At 39.9% G+C, this 16396-nt stretch overlaps 1 protein-coding gene across 4 annotated transcripts in view; it reads right to left on the bottom strand.

Annotated features, from left to right (window-relative positions):
• Positions 1-1836: 1836 nt before the first annotated feature.
• SUMF1 (sulfatase modifying factor 1) overlaps positions 1837-16396 on the bottom strand; it is a 97732-nt gene continuing 83172 nt past the window's right edge. For 3 of the 4 annotated variants that reach the window (XM_073901572.1, XM_073901573.1, XM_025885350.2), the window contains 2 exons: positions 13200-13259; positions 1837-2956 (listed from right to left, as the gene is read on the bottom strand). In XM_073901572.1, the coding sequence (XP_073757673.1) occupies positions 2846-2956; positions 13200-13259 (171 nt within the window). In that variant the 3' untranslated portion in view covers positions 1837-2845. Of the gene's footprint in view, positions 2957-2999; positions 3169-13199; positions 13260-16396 lie in introns of those variants that run through there. The other variant, XM_073901571.1, reaches the window with a different exon arrangement.

Raw genomic sequence — 16396 nt, forward strand, 5'->3', positions numbered from 1 at the left:
AATAAATAAATAAAATCTTTAAAAAGAAAATGAGTGATAAAGAAGTGTACACCCCAGTCAGATTTTGACTTTAAGATTTACTTATTTAAGGAGGGGGGTGAGAGAGAGCAGGGGGAAGGGCAGAGGGAGAGGGAGACAAGCAGACTCCCTGCTGAGTGGGGAGCCCGACCCCAGGACCCTGAGATCATGAGCCAAAATCAAGAGTCAGATGCTCAACTGACTGAGCCACCCAGGCGCCCCCAGATTTTGACTTTTGAAGGGGTCTCTATTAAAAGCAAGTGTCTTCCAGGACTTGTGTCTTGGAGAATGAAGAAGGAACCCCAAGGGTGTAAGGCTGCAAAGGGCTGACTGGCTATGAGGCTGGCTACAGTGTCACTGGAGAGTCAATGGAGCTACTGGTGTCATAGGATAGTTATTATTTTCGTTAATGCTCCAGTTACAACGTTCCGTAAGTTTCGAGTGCTCTGCCACTCGCCCTATTTTTCCCTTATGTCCCCTATGTTTTGCGTGCAGTTCTGCAGAAGAGGAGGTCTTTCCAGACTGCGTGGACGGCATTAAAGCTAAGGTTATTCCATTGCCATCTGGTCGGTCTGCTCATGGGTCAGGAGGGCAACAGTATCAAGTGTAGAGGTCATGGCTGTCTGGAGTTCCGTGCGCTTGTTGACTGATAACCTAGAAATGTGCTTCTTAAATGAACGGCTTGTTAGGATTTCATCTTAAATGCTTTCCAATATTATGCTGCTGCTAAAAATGCAATTCTGAAGACTAAGCCAAAACACACCCCAAAATATTTATGCTATATCACAGTCATTAACAAGAGAAGAATCCAAACATCCACACTAAAAATATAACCATGTTTAAAAAAAAATACAAGCAGGTGGGAGGTAACAAGTAAAAACAAAAACTGCACTTGAGCAGTGGTGACTTTAAGAATAAAATACCTTATTTTTCACATTAGCTTTTTCAATTAAGCAAATGAATTTTTTGTTTGTTTTGCCTGGAATTTATTATCAGTTGGTGAAAGTTTGTAGAGAAATATTTTGTATCCCCAAAATGGCAGATTAACAAACATAGCTGAACATCCCAGCAATACCGCTGTTTCTCAAGACAAATATTTTAATGTTAGCAGGCTATGCACCAGAGTAGCAATCAAGTGTTGGGTGAACACTTATGACAATTATCTGGCTTAATTTTTGAACAAGCAACATAAAGATGAGCCATTTCTTTCAAATGACATGCTAGAAATGTCCGAGGGGTCTTCAAGGACTGGGGAATCATGCTGGGCTCCTGATGGCAGGGGCATCTGGGTGAAAGCCTTCGCTCTAAAACGAGGTGCTCTCCTACATGTGAAGCAGCTATTGGGATTTACAGGACCCCAACCGAGGTCATGCCCTTGCCTCTGCCTCATCTACCAAGGCACAAAGAAGCAAGGTTATTCTAAGGTTCCTGGCCAAATAGCCTTGCTTTCTGGAATAAAAATTCCCACAAACTGCTCACACATCAAAGTTATCAAGTAGCTAACAGACATGAAAGCTTTATAGCAAATAAAACACATACATACCACAAAGACATTTCTTTTTCTTTTTTTTTTTTTAAAGGTTTTATTTATTTATTTGGCAGAGAGAGAGAGAACAAGTAGGCAGAGAGGCAGACAGAGGGAGAGGGAGAAGCAGGCTCCCCGCCGAGCAGGGAGCCCGATGCAGGGCTCGATCCCAGGACCCTGGGATTATGACCTGAGCCGAAGGCAGCCGCTTAACCAACTGAGCCACCCAGGTGCTCCCACAAAGACATTTCTTTAAAAGAAAACACAGTGGAGGGAAACAAAAGGATACCAGCTTTAGCAGATATCAGTTTATTCAACATAGTGCATGATTCAGAGCATCTGATATTCCACAACCAACAAGATTTCCTACTTCCCTATTATAAAATACCGGACACCCTGAAGAGAGTTAATTCAAGGTTCTTGTTCCTCTTCTCCATCTAGAATTAAACAGGTTTCTTCGTGTAGTACACATTTCACATTCACCGAAGGCTTTGGGGAGAGGGCGGAAATAGGGCATATAACCACCCCCCGGACCAAAGGCACTTAATGTTAAAAGACAAAGCACAGTAGAGTCACCCCACAGACATTCCTGCGTGGTCAGAGTGCTGAACTTGAGCACACTACCAGGGGCCCACGTGGGATTCATCGTAACAATATAAAAGACACTGATTTCCTTGAAAACACAAAGTGCAGTATGATTATAAAGACTCATCACCACCACCTTTTCCGCCACCCCACCCTTTTCTCAAAATAATACCTAAGAGACCTCTTATTTTACATGATTAGTATCACCCAAGGTTCACACATGGAAAAAAATAGCTAAAAAATCATCTGCCATAAACTCTTACTATGAAATCACAATAGAATCTGATATACACATAGAATTTGTGAGCTGGAGAAGGCCTCAGAGATCATGCTGTGCTTTCCTTCACCAGACAGAGGAGGTCACTAAGGCCTCGGAAGGTCAAGTGTGGGACCCTGAGAACTAGCCCTGGTGGGAGATCCTGGGAAGAACACTTGTCTTCTGAAGTTTCACTCAGGGTCTCCTCCACCCCCTTCCTCTGTCAAAGACTCTCTGAAGGAAAGCACAGTGATGATCTCCAGAAATGCACCACACAATAAAGCACATATGCCGACGCAAGTCAGTGATTTGGTCTCGCAAGGTGGTTCCTTTGGCCACTGGGCAGGTATGCAACCCACCTCAGAGTGGGAATTCTTCACTCAAAGTCATTCAACATTCTGAGGAAAGCCGAGGGCAGGTCAGACACGGCTTCTGGGATTTGGGAAGGCTCATCTCGGCTCTTAGCCCATGGTGGGCTGATGGTCAGCAGCACAGCGGAATCCCAGATTGGAAGCTGAGCTGTCGGGCGTGTTCTGGCTTCGAGCAGCACAGCGATACCTGTAGCAGTAGGACTGGCCAGAGACAGAGAGAAAGGTGAGTATTCTCAGACTCGGTGATAGGCTCTCAACTGTCAGATTCGTGCTGCACCCAAGTACCAGCCATAGGGAAGGCAGGCCTACCGGGAAACAGGGCTTTCCCCACAAACACCCCCTCGGCATACTGAGCATGTAGTTTTGGAAAGGGCCGCACCTTCAGAGTTCACCACATAGAATCCATTGTTTACCTTATAAACAGACATAGATATGGTGCAAAGATGTTAGTGCCAGCATTACTTAGGACAGTAAAAAAAACCCAGGTAACAAGCAATGACTACAGAAGTTATGTGCATCCACATATGAGATTACTAAGCAACCATTAAAAGTCATGTTTTTATGTAATACTTAATGACATAGGAAATTCTCATGATACATTGTTAAATGAAAAATCAGAATACAAAAACTGTGAGTGTGGTATGATCTCAAGCTATATAATTACACATGTCAAAGACAAAAAAGACTGCAGATTCAAAATGCACCACAATACAAACAGTAGTTATATTTGAGCAATGGAGTTTCAAATTTCCTCTGATAAGTATGTATTACTTTCATAACTTGAAAAGTTATTTTTACATTTAAAGTACATGACATTAAACCAAATAATAAAGCTAAATGGTAAATGAGAAAATATTAATTATGAACATTAAGATATTTAATATTCAACAGAGTGGCAAAAATTAAACAGCAAGCCTAGGAACATAAAGAGTGGGAAAGGCTGTGAAAAACATTTTTTGAAATACATTGCTTTTGGGGGTGCCTGGGTGGCTCAATCGGTTAAGCATCTGACTTTGGCTCAGGTCATGATCTCAGGGTCCTGGGATTGAGCCCTGCGTCAGGCTCCTGGCTCAGCGCAGAGTCTGCTTCTCCCTCTCTCTCTGCCCCTCCCCTTCTTCATGTGCTCTCTCTTTCTCTCTCAAATAAATAAAATCTTAAAAAAAAAGAAATACATTGCTTTTGGATTAGCTATAAGGCTATACATTACTGTGTGGGGGATATTTTGTATCTGTTTTATTTTCTAGGAGCAGAGAACACACACATACATGTGCACAAACACACAGACATTGAGTACCTAGCACACTCCAGGGATGTGAGGCACTGCAAGTATTATTTCACTGGGTCAGAAGAGCCCAAAGAAATTAAATGGGTTATCCTAGATGACACACTTGTGAGGGAAGTAGAATTCGAACCCAGCTCTGACAGTGCACTTGCCTCTATAGCAAAATTCCACACTCCTAGATGGAAAGACAGGACGTCTCATGCTTCTTTCCCACCCCCATACACCCGTCCTGCAGGGACATGCCTACATGCACACGTAAGAAAGCCTAACACTCATCACTGGCCACCTAGTAGGTATTCAATCTGTGGTTATTGCATTACTGCACTTACATCAAAACTTTCCATATTCCAAAAACAACCATGCATGGAACTCTTATATACTAGGATTGTACTCTGATCCAAAATAACAGAGAATGAAAATAGTTATCCTGTGCAGCATGAGCATTAATGCTGAGTTGACCCAATGAAACTAAAGTCCCTGCCAGGTGGTTAAAAATATTGCACAAAGAATCATGTAGAGTAACTTTGGGACTCGTGAAGGAGAGATCATTTGTGGAGGGAAAAATAGGTCTGCATGAAGAGGTCGTTTTTATTTTTTCTTAATTCTCATTCTCCTTTTTCTCACAGAAGTTGAGTGTTTCTAATCTTCATAAAAATTATCTCTAAAGCTGCCATAGAAATTGTCTGGAGTACATCCACCATAAAGAGAAAGACATACTGGTTTGCCTTCTATAGATAGTGAAACAATAGCAACCAATTTTCTCATTTTCCCTGTGGCCAGTGAGGAATAGAACATATTATCAATATTCAGGGAGGCAGAGGAAGATGAACAAAAATTAGGATTGAAATCATTAAAAAACTGATGGCATCTGCTATACTACCTGTGCCTGCCATGCAATGGAAGCTCTGAAATGACTAGAAGTTACCACACAGGAGCATGCGGCTGCAGCCTCATTCCAGGGGCCCCTGGGTGGTGCAGTCAGGTAAGCGTCCGACTCTTGCTTTCAGGGCAGGTCATGATCTCGTGGGTCATGAGATGGAGCCCCATGTCAGCCTCCACGCTCGGCAGGGAATCCGCTTGAGATTCTCTCCCTCTGCCTCTCACTCCACCCGTGCACTCGCGCAAGTGTGCTCTCTTTCTCTCTCTCAAATAAATAAATAAATCTTCAAAAAAACGAAGCCTCATCCCACATAGGCCCTACTCACCGGGTTGCTATGAAGCAATAGTGCTCTGGTATTTCTAGAATCAAACTCCAGTGGATAATCCAGGGTCCCATGCTACCAAGTGTGTGTAGTGAATTCTACATTGGAGCAAGAATCGAGTTCAGGGGCAGGCAAGCATCTAGACATGGACATCCTTGTTCCATAACTGTACCACACATGACAAAAAACAAACGAGCATTTCCTGATTGCCTGTGTGCACACCCACAGAGAAAGCCTGACTGAGGGCATGGTCTTGTCCTGCTGGAGATCACAGGCTGGCAGAGGGAAAAATGACAACACATCAAGCAGCTATAAAACATGCTAGGGTTAAAAGATTCTGAGGTTTTTATTAATCCATGTAAAGGAATGGTCCCTTGTAGAATGTCAAAGTCTCTAGGAAAGACTTTGGAAAGACTTCTAGAAGGCAAAACTTGGCCATAGCTGGATTTACATGATTATGGCAGTGGTCTTAGGACTTGAGCATACACACAAGAACAGGCTGAATTCAGAGCTTAAGTACCTACTTCTGGGCCACACACCCAAAGCTTCTGACTCAGTCAATCTAGTGTGGAGTCCAAGAATTCACATTTCTAACAAGCTTCTCTAGGTGCTGCTGATGCTATGGGACCCAAGGGCTGCAGTTTGAAAAGAACTCATTTATAGAATTTAGAAAGGAGGAAAGAAGGTATATTAAGTAGAGAAAATAATGATATCGGAGGCATGAAAATGGAAAAACTCGGGCCAGTTAAGGGGATAAGTAAGGCCATAGCCTGATCATGTCAGAGCACAGTTTCTTTATTCATTAAATATTCAAGATGTTACAACATGCTGGATGCCTTTCTGGGCATGAGGGATAAAAGGCAGACCAAAGCAGACAATGTACCTGTCAGCAGGAAGCTCACATTCAACAGGGATTAGTCAGACAATACATAAACCGATAAATTCAAGATTGTTTCTGGTAGTGGTCAGCTTGGAAGAAAGGGAAATAGGGAAAGAGGAGTGGGAGTGAGTAAGTGGCTACTTTAGACAAGGCAGCCTGGGAAGGCCTCTCTGAGGTGGCACCAGGTGAGTGGCCCAAAGATTTGGAGAACAATAATTCCAGGCAAAAGCAATCACTGTATAAAGGCAATAAATGATAAAAAGCAGGAAACATGGGTAGATAAATAGGATGGAGTTACATTACAGGCAGTCTTCTCAGCAGAAAGAATTTGGGCTTGATACAAATGGAAATCGTGACAACCACTGTGCTAATTTACTCACCAGAAAGAGCAAAATCCAAGACTCCTTAGCTATTTAACCTTAGGCAAAGCCTTTCTTTTTTTTTTTTTTAAAGATTTTATTTATTTATTTGACAGAGAGAGAGACAGCGAGAGCAGGAACACAAGCAGAGGGAGCAGGAGAAGGAGAAGCAGGCTTCCCGCTGAGCAGGGAGCCCGATGTGGGACTCGATCCCAGGACCCCGGGATCATGACCTGAGCCGAAGGCAGATGATTAACAACTGAGCCACCCAGGCACCCAGGCAAAGTCTTTCTGAATCTGTTCCCTTGTCAATGATATAGGGCTATTAATGAAATAATGTCAAAATGCTTCATCTTATCTTTACATAAAAAAAAAAGTAAACCACTGGACATGTGGAAGTTATTGTAACTGTCACTTTATTAATGAACACAACAGGGGCGACTGGGTGGCTCAGTTGGTTAAGCATCTGCTTTCAGCTCAGGTCATGATCTCAAGGTCCTGAGATCGAGCCCCATGTCGAGCAGACTCTGCAGGGAGTCTGCTTCTCCCTCTCCCTCTGCCCTTCTCCTTGCTTGTGTGCACGCTCTCTCTCAAATAAATAAATAAAATCTTTAAATGAACATAACACTCTTTTTTTTTTTTTAAGTTAATGGTCTTTTTTTATTGGAATAAAAAAAAAAAAGACTAGCATTTACAACTTGGAATGGACATAAATTGTAATTTCTTGATCAGCAATGTTGATGCTTGTGCTGAAGTCCACAGCCACAGCCTACTCTGCTGGCTCCAAGTCATGTGAACACAACACTCTTAATTATAGAAACTAACGTTGACTGTCTTACCTGACTTTTGGGGGGCGTTAATCTGCTTCCTCACTAAAACAAAAGCATTAGCCAGCTTCTCCACCAGTCTTAAACTTCTGCTGGAAAGATAATACTACCAGTATCTGAATGCGGATTTACAGTTGACCCTTGAAGAACATGGGTCTGAACTGCACTAGGTCCGTTTACCTGCATTTTTTAAAAAAACACAGTATAGCACTGTAAACATATTTCCTCTTCTCCTTATAACTTTCTTAACATCTTCTTTTCTCTAGCTTACTTTATTATAAGAATACAGTATATAATATATGTAACATACAAAATAGTATAATCAGCTGTTTATGTTATCGATAAGGCTTATGGTCATCAGGAGGTTATCAGAAAAGTTTTGGGGGAGTTAAAAGTTTTATGTGGATATCTGATTGCGTGGGGGGTTGGTGCCCCGAAACGCTGTGATGTTCAAGGGCCAACTGTACATTTGCTACCTACATGCAGAAGTTACTTGCTATATAAATGGGAAAGATGAGGAATATCTCTGGTAACTAAGGCATAGGACTAAGGTCTTTATTGGATGGCATATTTCTATATGCAACTTCTCTCTCAAATTACATAAAAAACTATTTTAAAATAAGATACTGCTCATATGCCACAAAATTCAGACTGTAACAACTCTGACAAACGATGCCCGACTGGAAGACTGTATTCAGAAGGACTGTGAGGAGGCTGTGACGTAAGACAGTAGGAAAGAGATCCATAAGATAGAAGAGATTTTTGCCATAGCCATATCTGAAGACCTTGGCACACAGAAAATAATTCCATTTTGGGGGGGAAAGAAATAAAAGTGCACTAATAAATGTGGGTAAAATACTATTGACAGCTTACTTAGGAAGCAGGATAAGTGGTTTTTATTGTCATTTTTATGTTTTTTATTTATTTTCTAATTTTTATGCAATGAATTTTTTTTGGCAAAAGAATAAAAGCTTAAAATCAGTGACAACAAAAACAGCTAGTCCTTTATGAAATCACAGCAGTCCCTAAAACCTTCCATTAACCTAAATGACTGTGTAGAACTGAACCCTAAAAAAGCAAGTCTCACCATAAGTTAAAGGGTAAGAGGTCAGGACCACCATAAGACAGTGAATTCACATCATCATTCCATTTCAAATGAACTCATTCACTCAACAAACATTTATTAATAAGTAGTTCATTTTCAATTCCGATAATGGGCAACTAATAGAACACATAATTAAAGAGGAAAATGGCCTGATTTTAAATGTCCTCATTGCTTTTTCTTTTTCCAGCTCCACTTTTAGCATCAAAAATGGTTATTAATTATGTTAGGTCTTTGAGTGGCTGAAATATGGGTCATTTTACTAATTAAGGACAGAGGTAGTGGGAAAGACCCACTTTAGCCCTTTTTCATCAAAATGGATAATTACTGTGTGAAACTAATCTCAATATCTACACTAAGAAAGTGATCCTGGACTCAGGAACAATCCATTTAAGATAATGCCTTACCCAGCCTTGGGGCTCTGAAGTCAAGTGGGACAGCGATATGGTTTTTATGAGAAGAAGACTTTCAGGGATAAAGGGAAGGTTTAAGGAAAGTGTAGCTCGTTATAAAAAAAAAATCATTATATAAAATCACACAGCACTACCCTGGTCTCTCGATTTCACACCCATTGCTCTTGCCATCAACACTAGGTCAACTCCTTTCTTAGTAATCTTGGTGTAAAATGGAAGGAGGGTGAGGATTTCCTCCATGTCATCGGTTGGGTTAAAGACCCCACAGAGATTAGTCTAACAACATTCAAGAACAACAGCTAGTATTTCTTGAATACTTACTGTATGAAATCTTCTAAGAAATTCACATGTACTAATTCACTCAATTCTCCCAATAATCATCCAAGGTAGGTATTAGCATCTGCATTGTATACGCAGAAAAAAACTGCGGCACAGAGATGTTAATAGTGTGCCTAGGGTCACCTATAAACAGTGGGTCCACGGTTACAGCCTTTTCAATCCCATTTAAGAGTCTGGGCCTTTAACCCAATACCATGTTTTCTCACAGTTTTTCTTTCTGTGTTCTCATTATTGAAGCTGTACTTTGGATGGACTTTCAACAAGTTATGAATAATCATCAGAGGTTATGTTAGTCATACAAGCTAGCCCTGGTCCATGATCAAAAGTTAAGTCACCTTCTAAGCAAGGTGATTTTTTTCAAAATGAATTACATTTTTTTCTTTATATTGACTTCCTTTCTTTTACTGATTTTCACCTATGCCGTAAGAATCATTTCAAGGAGGGGTGCCTGGGTGGCTCAGTCATTAAGCGGCTGCCTTCGGCTCAGGTCATGATCTCAGGGTCCTGGGATCAAGCCCCACATCAGGCGCCCTGCTCGGCAGGAAGCCTGCTTCTCCCTCTCTGACTCCCCCTGCTTGTGTTCCCTCTCTCATTGTCTCTCTCTCTCTCTCAAATAAATAAATAAATAAATCTCTAAAAAAAAGAATCATTTCAAGGATTCTGCCTCTCTAGTTAGTTCATTAGTTGACTCTTTATTCAAAAGGGAAGGGGGAAAACAATCTAATTATAATAAATGCAATGGTTAACGATGATGGTACTAGTAGTATATACTTTACGCTTATATACTTTGGTCCATTCATTCCTCCTAAGAACCTTACAGTAGGTGCAATTATGGTGTGCATTTTACAATGTAAAAACTGAGGCTTAGAAAGGTTAAGTAAGAAAGGTAACAGACTAGCAAGGAGCAGTTATAGAACTCCAACCCAGATCTAATTTCAGAGTCCACAACTCAATAATTTAATTATAGCTGCCACTCTTAATCTAGTGAAAAGGATAAGTGCTCTGAAAGTAATTCACAGCCAACACTGTATTGTTTTCCTGATATCACTGAAATACCAGCCTGATGTTAAATACCTATATCATCTACAATTAACTTAATGAAGATCCTGGAGCTAATGTTTTTTTTTGGAAAATCCTATGGATCCCACTGTTTTATTACTTTGCTATTCTCTCTTCTGGAATACTCTCTTCATCATTCTGAACATGACTAAATTAAAACTTACCTTTCAAGTATATAGAAAAGCTCTATATGAATATAAGCTTAATATAAGCTCTAAATGAACCCCTAAAATTTTAAAACAAAGAGTTTTAGCTAATAAGCCAAAGGACAGAAAATGGAGTGATAAAATATGCTTAACTAAAGAAGTCAGAGAAAAGGAAACAAAGAACAGATGAGACAAAAAAGACTACAAATGTCAAGATGGCAAATTTAAACTCAGCAATATCAATAACCACATTAAATGTAAATGGTACAAACAGACAATGAAAAGGCAGAGATTATGCCAATAAATTCAACAACTCAGTTAAAATGGACAAATTACTTAACAGGCACAAACTCCCAGAGCTTAATCAAGAAGAAAGAGATAATCTGCATAACCCTGCCACTGGTAACTAAATTAAATTTATGGTTACGACTCTACTCCTGAATAGTTTCCTTGGGGGAATTCTATCAAGCATTTAAGGAAGAAATACTGCTAATTCTACATGAACTGTTCCAGAAAATTCAAGATGAAGGAATATTTCCCAATTCAATATCTAAACCCAGCAATACAATGATACCAAAACCAGACAAGAAAAGAAAACAACAGACCAATACCCATCATGAGTGTACATGCAAAAATGCTCAATATTTTAACAAACTGAATCCAAAACATATAAAAAGGATAATACATCATAATTAAGCAAGCACAGTCCAGGAAGGCAAAGACGGTTTAACATTTGAAAACTGAAAATCTATGAGCGTAATTTACCATATTGACAGAGTGAAAAAAAAAACCATACAACCATCTCAAAAGGTGCAGAAAAGGCATCCAGAAAAATTTACATCCATTTCTGATAAAAACTCTCAAAGGCTAGGAACAGAAGGAAACTTCCTTGAACTTACAAAGAACATCTCCAAAAACACTACAGCTAATATACCTAACTTTGAAAAGTTGAATGTTTAACCCCTTATGATCAAAAATGAGGTGAGAATGTCTGTTCATACCATTCATATTCAATACTATATTAGAGGTTCTAGCCAATGCAATAGAACAAGAAAAAGTAATGAAAAAGATTTTAAAAAAGTAGAATTGTCTATATTCATAGATGATATAACCACCAATGTAGAAAAACTAAAAGAATCTACAAAAACATTATTAGTAGAGCTGAGTTTATGAAGGTTGAAGAACACAAGATAATCCGATTATACCATGTAAATGTATTTATTAAAAACAGAGATTAAAAGATATTTTAAAAGAATAAGCTAGGAAGCTTATAAAAATACAGATTTAAAATAAGCAAAAAATATGAAATGTTAAAGTAAACACGTACATGTGCACAGCAATGGAATACTTTTAGTGTTCATGCTTAAAAATGTTTTTTACAAGCATCATTTTCTCTATTTTCTTAAGGGAAAATCTTCTGGTCCTCAAATCTTGCAGAGTAAACGGATTCTCAATTTTTAAAAGGGCCATATGTCACAAACACAACTGGTGGTAATTAAGGTTGTGAGATACTATTCTGCAAAGAGAAATTTACCTATTTTTCATGGAAGTCTGTTTCCCTAGCAAAAGAATTCAGATACACTTGTAGTAACAGCTTGAATGAAAGAAAAAATCAGGGACTAAAGACTGATATGTATGTGAACATTTAAAAGTACCAGGATGACCTAGGGCAATGCTTTTAATTTCAAATTAAAATTAGAATTGTAAAGATAAATTTGCCTACATCTTGTCATAAATGTAGGTTTAAAGCATAAAGTAAACTCAAATATGAACTTCCACTTAAATAACTGGATTAAAATTTTAAAGAAATACAGAAGATACACATACACACAATCTACAGAGATTCTCTTTAGACCAGTGGTTTCCAAGCTTTGCGGTATGTTTTCATCCTCCTGAGACCTTTAAAATCCTGATGCCCAGGCCATACTCCAGAGAAATCAAAATGAGCTGAGTGGGGGACTAGGCATCAGTCTTTTTTACAGATCCCAGATGATTCTAATGTGCAACAAAGTTTGAGAACCACTGTTTTCCTGTAAAATTTGATAATACACCCATTGTCAAATTAGTCATTTAATTTGGAGCCCTTATAGGTTGTTTTAAGTCTCTAACTGCCTGGACTAACTGGATTACCATGGAAAACTTTTTGTAATAACCATCTGCAAAATGCCATCTTTGCATAGGGATAGAAAGAAGCTGAAGTGTTGGAGATACTAAAAATACATGATTTAAAGAAAAAAAGGAGAGGTGGTATTCCATTTCCAAACTCCTCAAAAATTTTACTCATGAAACACCAACTCACACTGATTACCCAAGAACAAACAGTTCTGACGCTGAAATCATAGCCCAAAGAGCAGAAACACTCTCTGAGATTGATGTTTATTTCACAAAGCACATACATTATACCTAGAACATTTGTGATGTTTCCATTCCAGTACACCACAATCCACCCTCCATTTCCAACTCTCACCTTAATCTCAACAGAGGATCCCGAAATTTACAGAAGCTTCAAATAAGTGAAGGATATATTTCCAGACAGACATGCTGGAAATAGTATATTGCCCACCCTGGTTCATGGGACAATAAAGTTCTCTCAATGGGTCAAGATTCAACAGATGGAAATTGGTTAACCATCGATTATTCAAAACCTCTGCTTCTTTTCCCCATGCCTGTATCCAAATCTGAAATGAGTATTTTTTTTTTTTTTTTTTTTTTTTACTTTGATGAGGATAGGTATGTATTAGCAGAGGTGGATGGGACATTTTAGGGCTAAGGTTTACAGTGGATCTATCAACCTATTATTAGTACACCAGTGCAGAGTTTAATGACTTGGCTTACCTTATGGCACATGTAGGATCCACCTTTCTTCACCCGGTCTTTTCCAGAAGGGGGGCCTTTCTGTGGATGAAGAGAATGAGTCAGTCCAGAAAGCACAGATGTTCCTCATCGACTGGCAGAGTTTGTTTTAGTCCAACCAGCTCTTCATGGCTGCCTCAACTCTTCACACGTTTTTCTGCCCCCAGGCCCTGAATCTGCACCCACGCACCCTTCCAAATGCCCACCTGTCCAAATCCTACCCACCCTCTAAGGTCCGGCTCAAGTTCCCACTTTGGTGAAATTTTTGTGACTATAGCAAACAACTCCCCCTTCTAAGCCTCCATAATAGCATTTCTCACCTAGGTGACTAATAAGCTGCTTGGCAGCATCTCCTATATCACCTTCTCATGCTGATATGCAAATTTATCCTGCCTAACAACTGGCTTGTTTAAGTGGACTAGCTAGCCTTTTGAATTATGTTTTTGTAATCTTACTGTGCAACACCTAATAAAACCTTTGCTGACTGAAGGACTTTGCTTTTCATCTTTTAAAAAAAATTTTAGGTCAGGTCTATTGAGGTATAATTTACATACAGTAAACTTTAACCTTTTTAATCCTTTTTAAATGCACACATCTGGGGAGTTTTGACAAACGTATAGGCATGTAACCACTACCAAAAATCAAGATACAGAACACAGTTTATCTTTTTCAAAGTGATTTATATAGTGCTGCTATGAACCAAGCATGGATGCAAATATTAACCCATGTAATCTCCATAACTTTTTTTTTTTAAGATTTTATTTTTAAATAATCCCTACATCCAGCATGGGGCCGGAACTCACAACCCCGAGATCAAGAGTTCCATGCTCCACCCACTGAGCCAGCTGGGCGCCCCTCTCCATACCAACTTCTGAGGTAAGATAAGCAAGTGGCAGAATAAGGATTCACACCCAGGCAGCCTGGCTCCAGTCCATTTGATGCTCTCTATTTAGACATCAGGAATGTAGGAAATTGGGCAATACCTACAAGGGGCAAGAAGCAAGAGTGGCTACCACTGTAAGGAAAACTGAAGCCTGAATCAGCCAGCCAAGAGGTAAGACTATTTTTTCTAGGGAGGGCTTTGGATAAAAGTGCACTGGAAATGAACATCCTAAAACTTTAGTTGCCAGCCTAAGGGCCTCAATATCAGATGAGTCATGCAAAGAACATCTGAGAAGTACCAATAACCTCCTACAAACCAGAACCACACATGGGAAGTTTGGGGGCTTACATTTTTTTTGCTTTTCCTTTGTTAGGCAAAAAGTCAATTAATCATCTAGCTGCCTGTTTTTTGTCTACTGAAAACAAGACAAGGTCGAACAATGCCGCTTATCTTAGTTTTCCTTTTCTTGTCAACTACCTAGAGTCAAGGGCTCAGACATAAGTGGCAGAAGTTAAAAGAACCACGTTTTCTCCAAGCCTGGCTAACATACTGACCTGCAAATGTCAACTATGTGGGCAGAAGGTCACGTTCTCTAAGCACTTCCAGGTACTTAGAAAGGGTCACAGCCCACGCCCTTGGCTATTCTTCATTTCACAACAGGGCCCCAGTATTTCCATGGCCTTAAATGCTTAATGCCATGCTAATAAACTTTTAGCAGTTAGAAATGGGCAAACTATAAATGAGAAAAACTACCTGTGAAAATAAGGACTGCCAGTGCAGCCTTCTTCCCAGGCGTGTCTGGAACCTGACAGACATTGCATCAGAATCTGCTGGGTGTGTTTATTATCCTAGAGAAGTCTGAAGCCGAAAGGAACACATTGCTATCTGTGGAGTTACCCCACATAATGGCCCATGTCTCCTACATGGAATTTCTTGCTGAGGAGTTTTTGCCGTACCACTGCTTCCTTCAGGCGGCTCTCTGCGTGCTGTGTCACAATGCACCAAATGACAGCTTACATTCTGACCGAAGTATCTGATATCTTGCAAGATTAAATTCTTTTGTCAGGTTACATCGAAGGACAAGGAAGAGCTGATTTGCCAATAAGAATGAGCGAGAACAAAATCATTCCCTTTCATCACCAGCTCTGATGAACTAAGCCTGCAGTCAATAAATACGACACTCACCAAAGGGACACCAACACTAATGAGAGTCACCATGTACTGACACAACTACAGCAATTAATACTGTCCTCGATTTAGGTGACTGCTCAGATGATTCTTATAAATAAAACTATTTTTGCCAGAAAACAACATGAGGTAGGATTAGCTGTAACTGTTTGAAATGCTTACCACTTTGGAAAACCAACCAACCAAAACAAACAAACAAAAAAAAACCCACAGAAAAATTACTAGGAGGGTGTAGCAGTTTGAATAGTATCCCCCCAAAACTCACATTCACTTAGAGCCTCAGAATGTGAACTTATTTAGAAATAGGGACTTTGCAGATTTGTAATTTTCATAATTTGTTAAGATGAGGTTGTACAGTATAATGGTGAACCCTAAGTGCAAAGACTGGTGTCCTTGTCACAGGAGGACAGGACACATAGAGACACCGAGAGGAGGCCATGTGAAGATGGAGGCAGAGACTGGCATGATGCAACTACAAGCTGAGGATTCCCAGGATCTACCAGAAGCTAAGAAAAGGCAAGGAAAGGATCTCCCCTAGAGATGCCGGAGGGAGGACAGCCCTGCCAGAACCTTGATATCAGCCTTCTGGACTCCAGATTGTGAGAATAAATGTCTGTTGTTTCAACCACCAAGTTTGTGGTGACTTGTTACAGCAGCCCTAGGACACCAATACAAAGGGGAAATGTCCTCATTTCTGTTTGTCAAAGAAAGGACCAATACATCAAGATTCAAACTGTCTCTCATAATCAAGTTTGTGAGTGCAGGTTAAAACCACTTAGGAACACTAGTGTCTGAATGCGTCATCTTTCTGCCTATTACACCTCACAAGAACAGAGGCTTCGGTGCTCCAGCACCTCTACCACCTATATTAAGAATCTAAGTAAAAAACCACACTGAACACAGGGACTCCATCCAGAAACAGACAAGGACCCACGTGAATGTTATCTCCAAAGGGACTACTACCCATAGCCACTCTACTCCCAGACACCAAAATATGAACGTCTCTAATGCTTGGATGATTGCAAAGAACAGAAAAAAAAAAATTCGAGTTTCTAAATGTCTGCCCCAATACTCTCAAAAGGCCAAGATGCAGCTAAAGTTCTCAGGA

The sequence above is a fragment of the Callorhinus ursinus genome, unplaced genomic scaffold (genome assembly GCF_003265705.2).
Source record: "Callorhinus ursinus isolate GAN/ISIS: 27379988/994484 unplaced genomic scaffold, GSC_fseal_2.0 scaffold15, whole genome shotgun sequence".
In the NCBI taxonomy this organism is placed as follows: domain Eukaryota; kingdom Metazoa; phylum Chordata; class Mammalia; order Carnivora; family Otariidae; genus Callorhinus; species Callorhinus ursinus.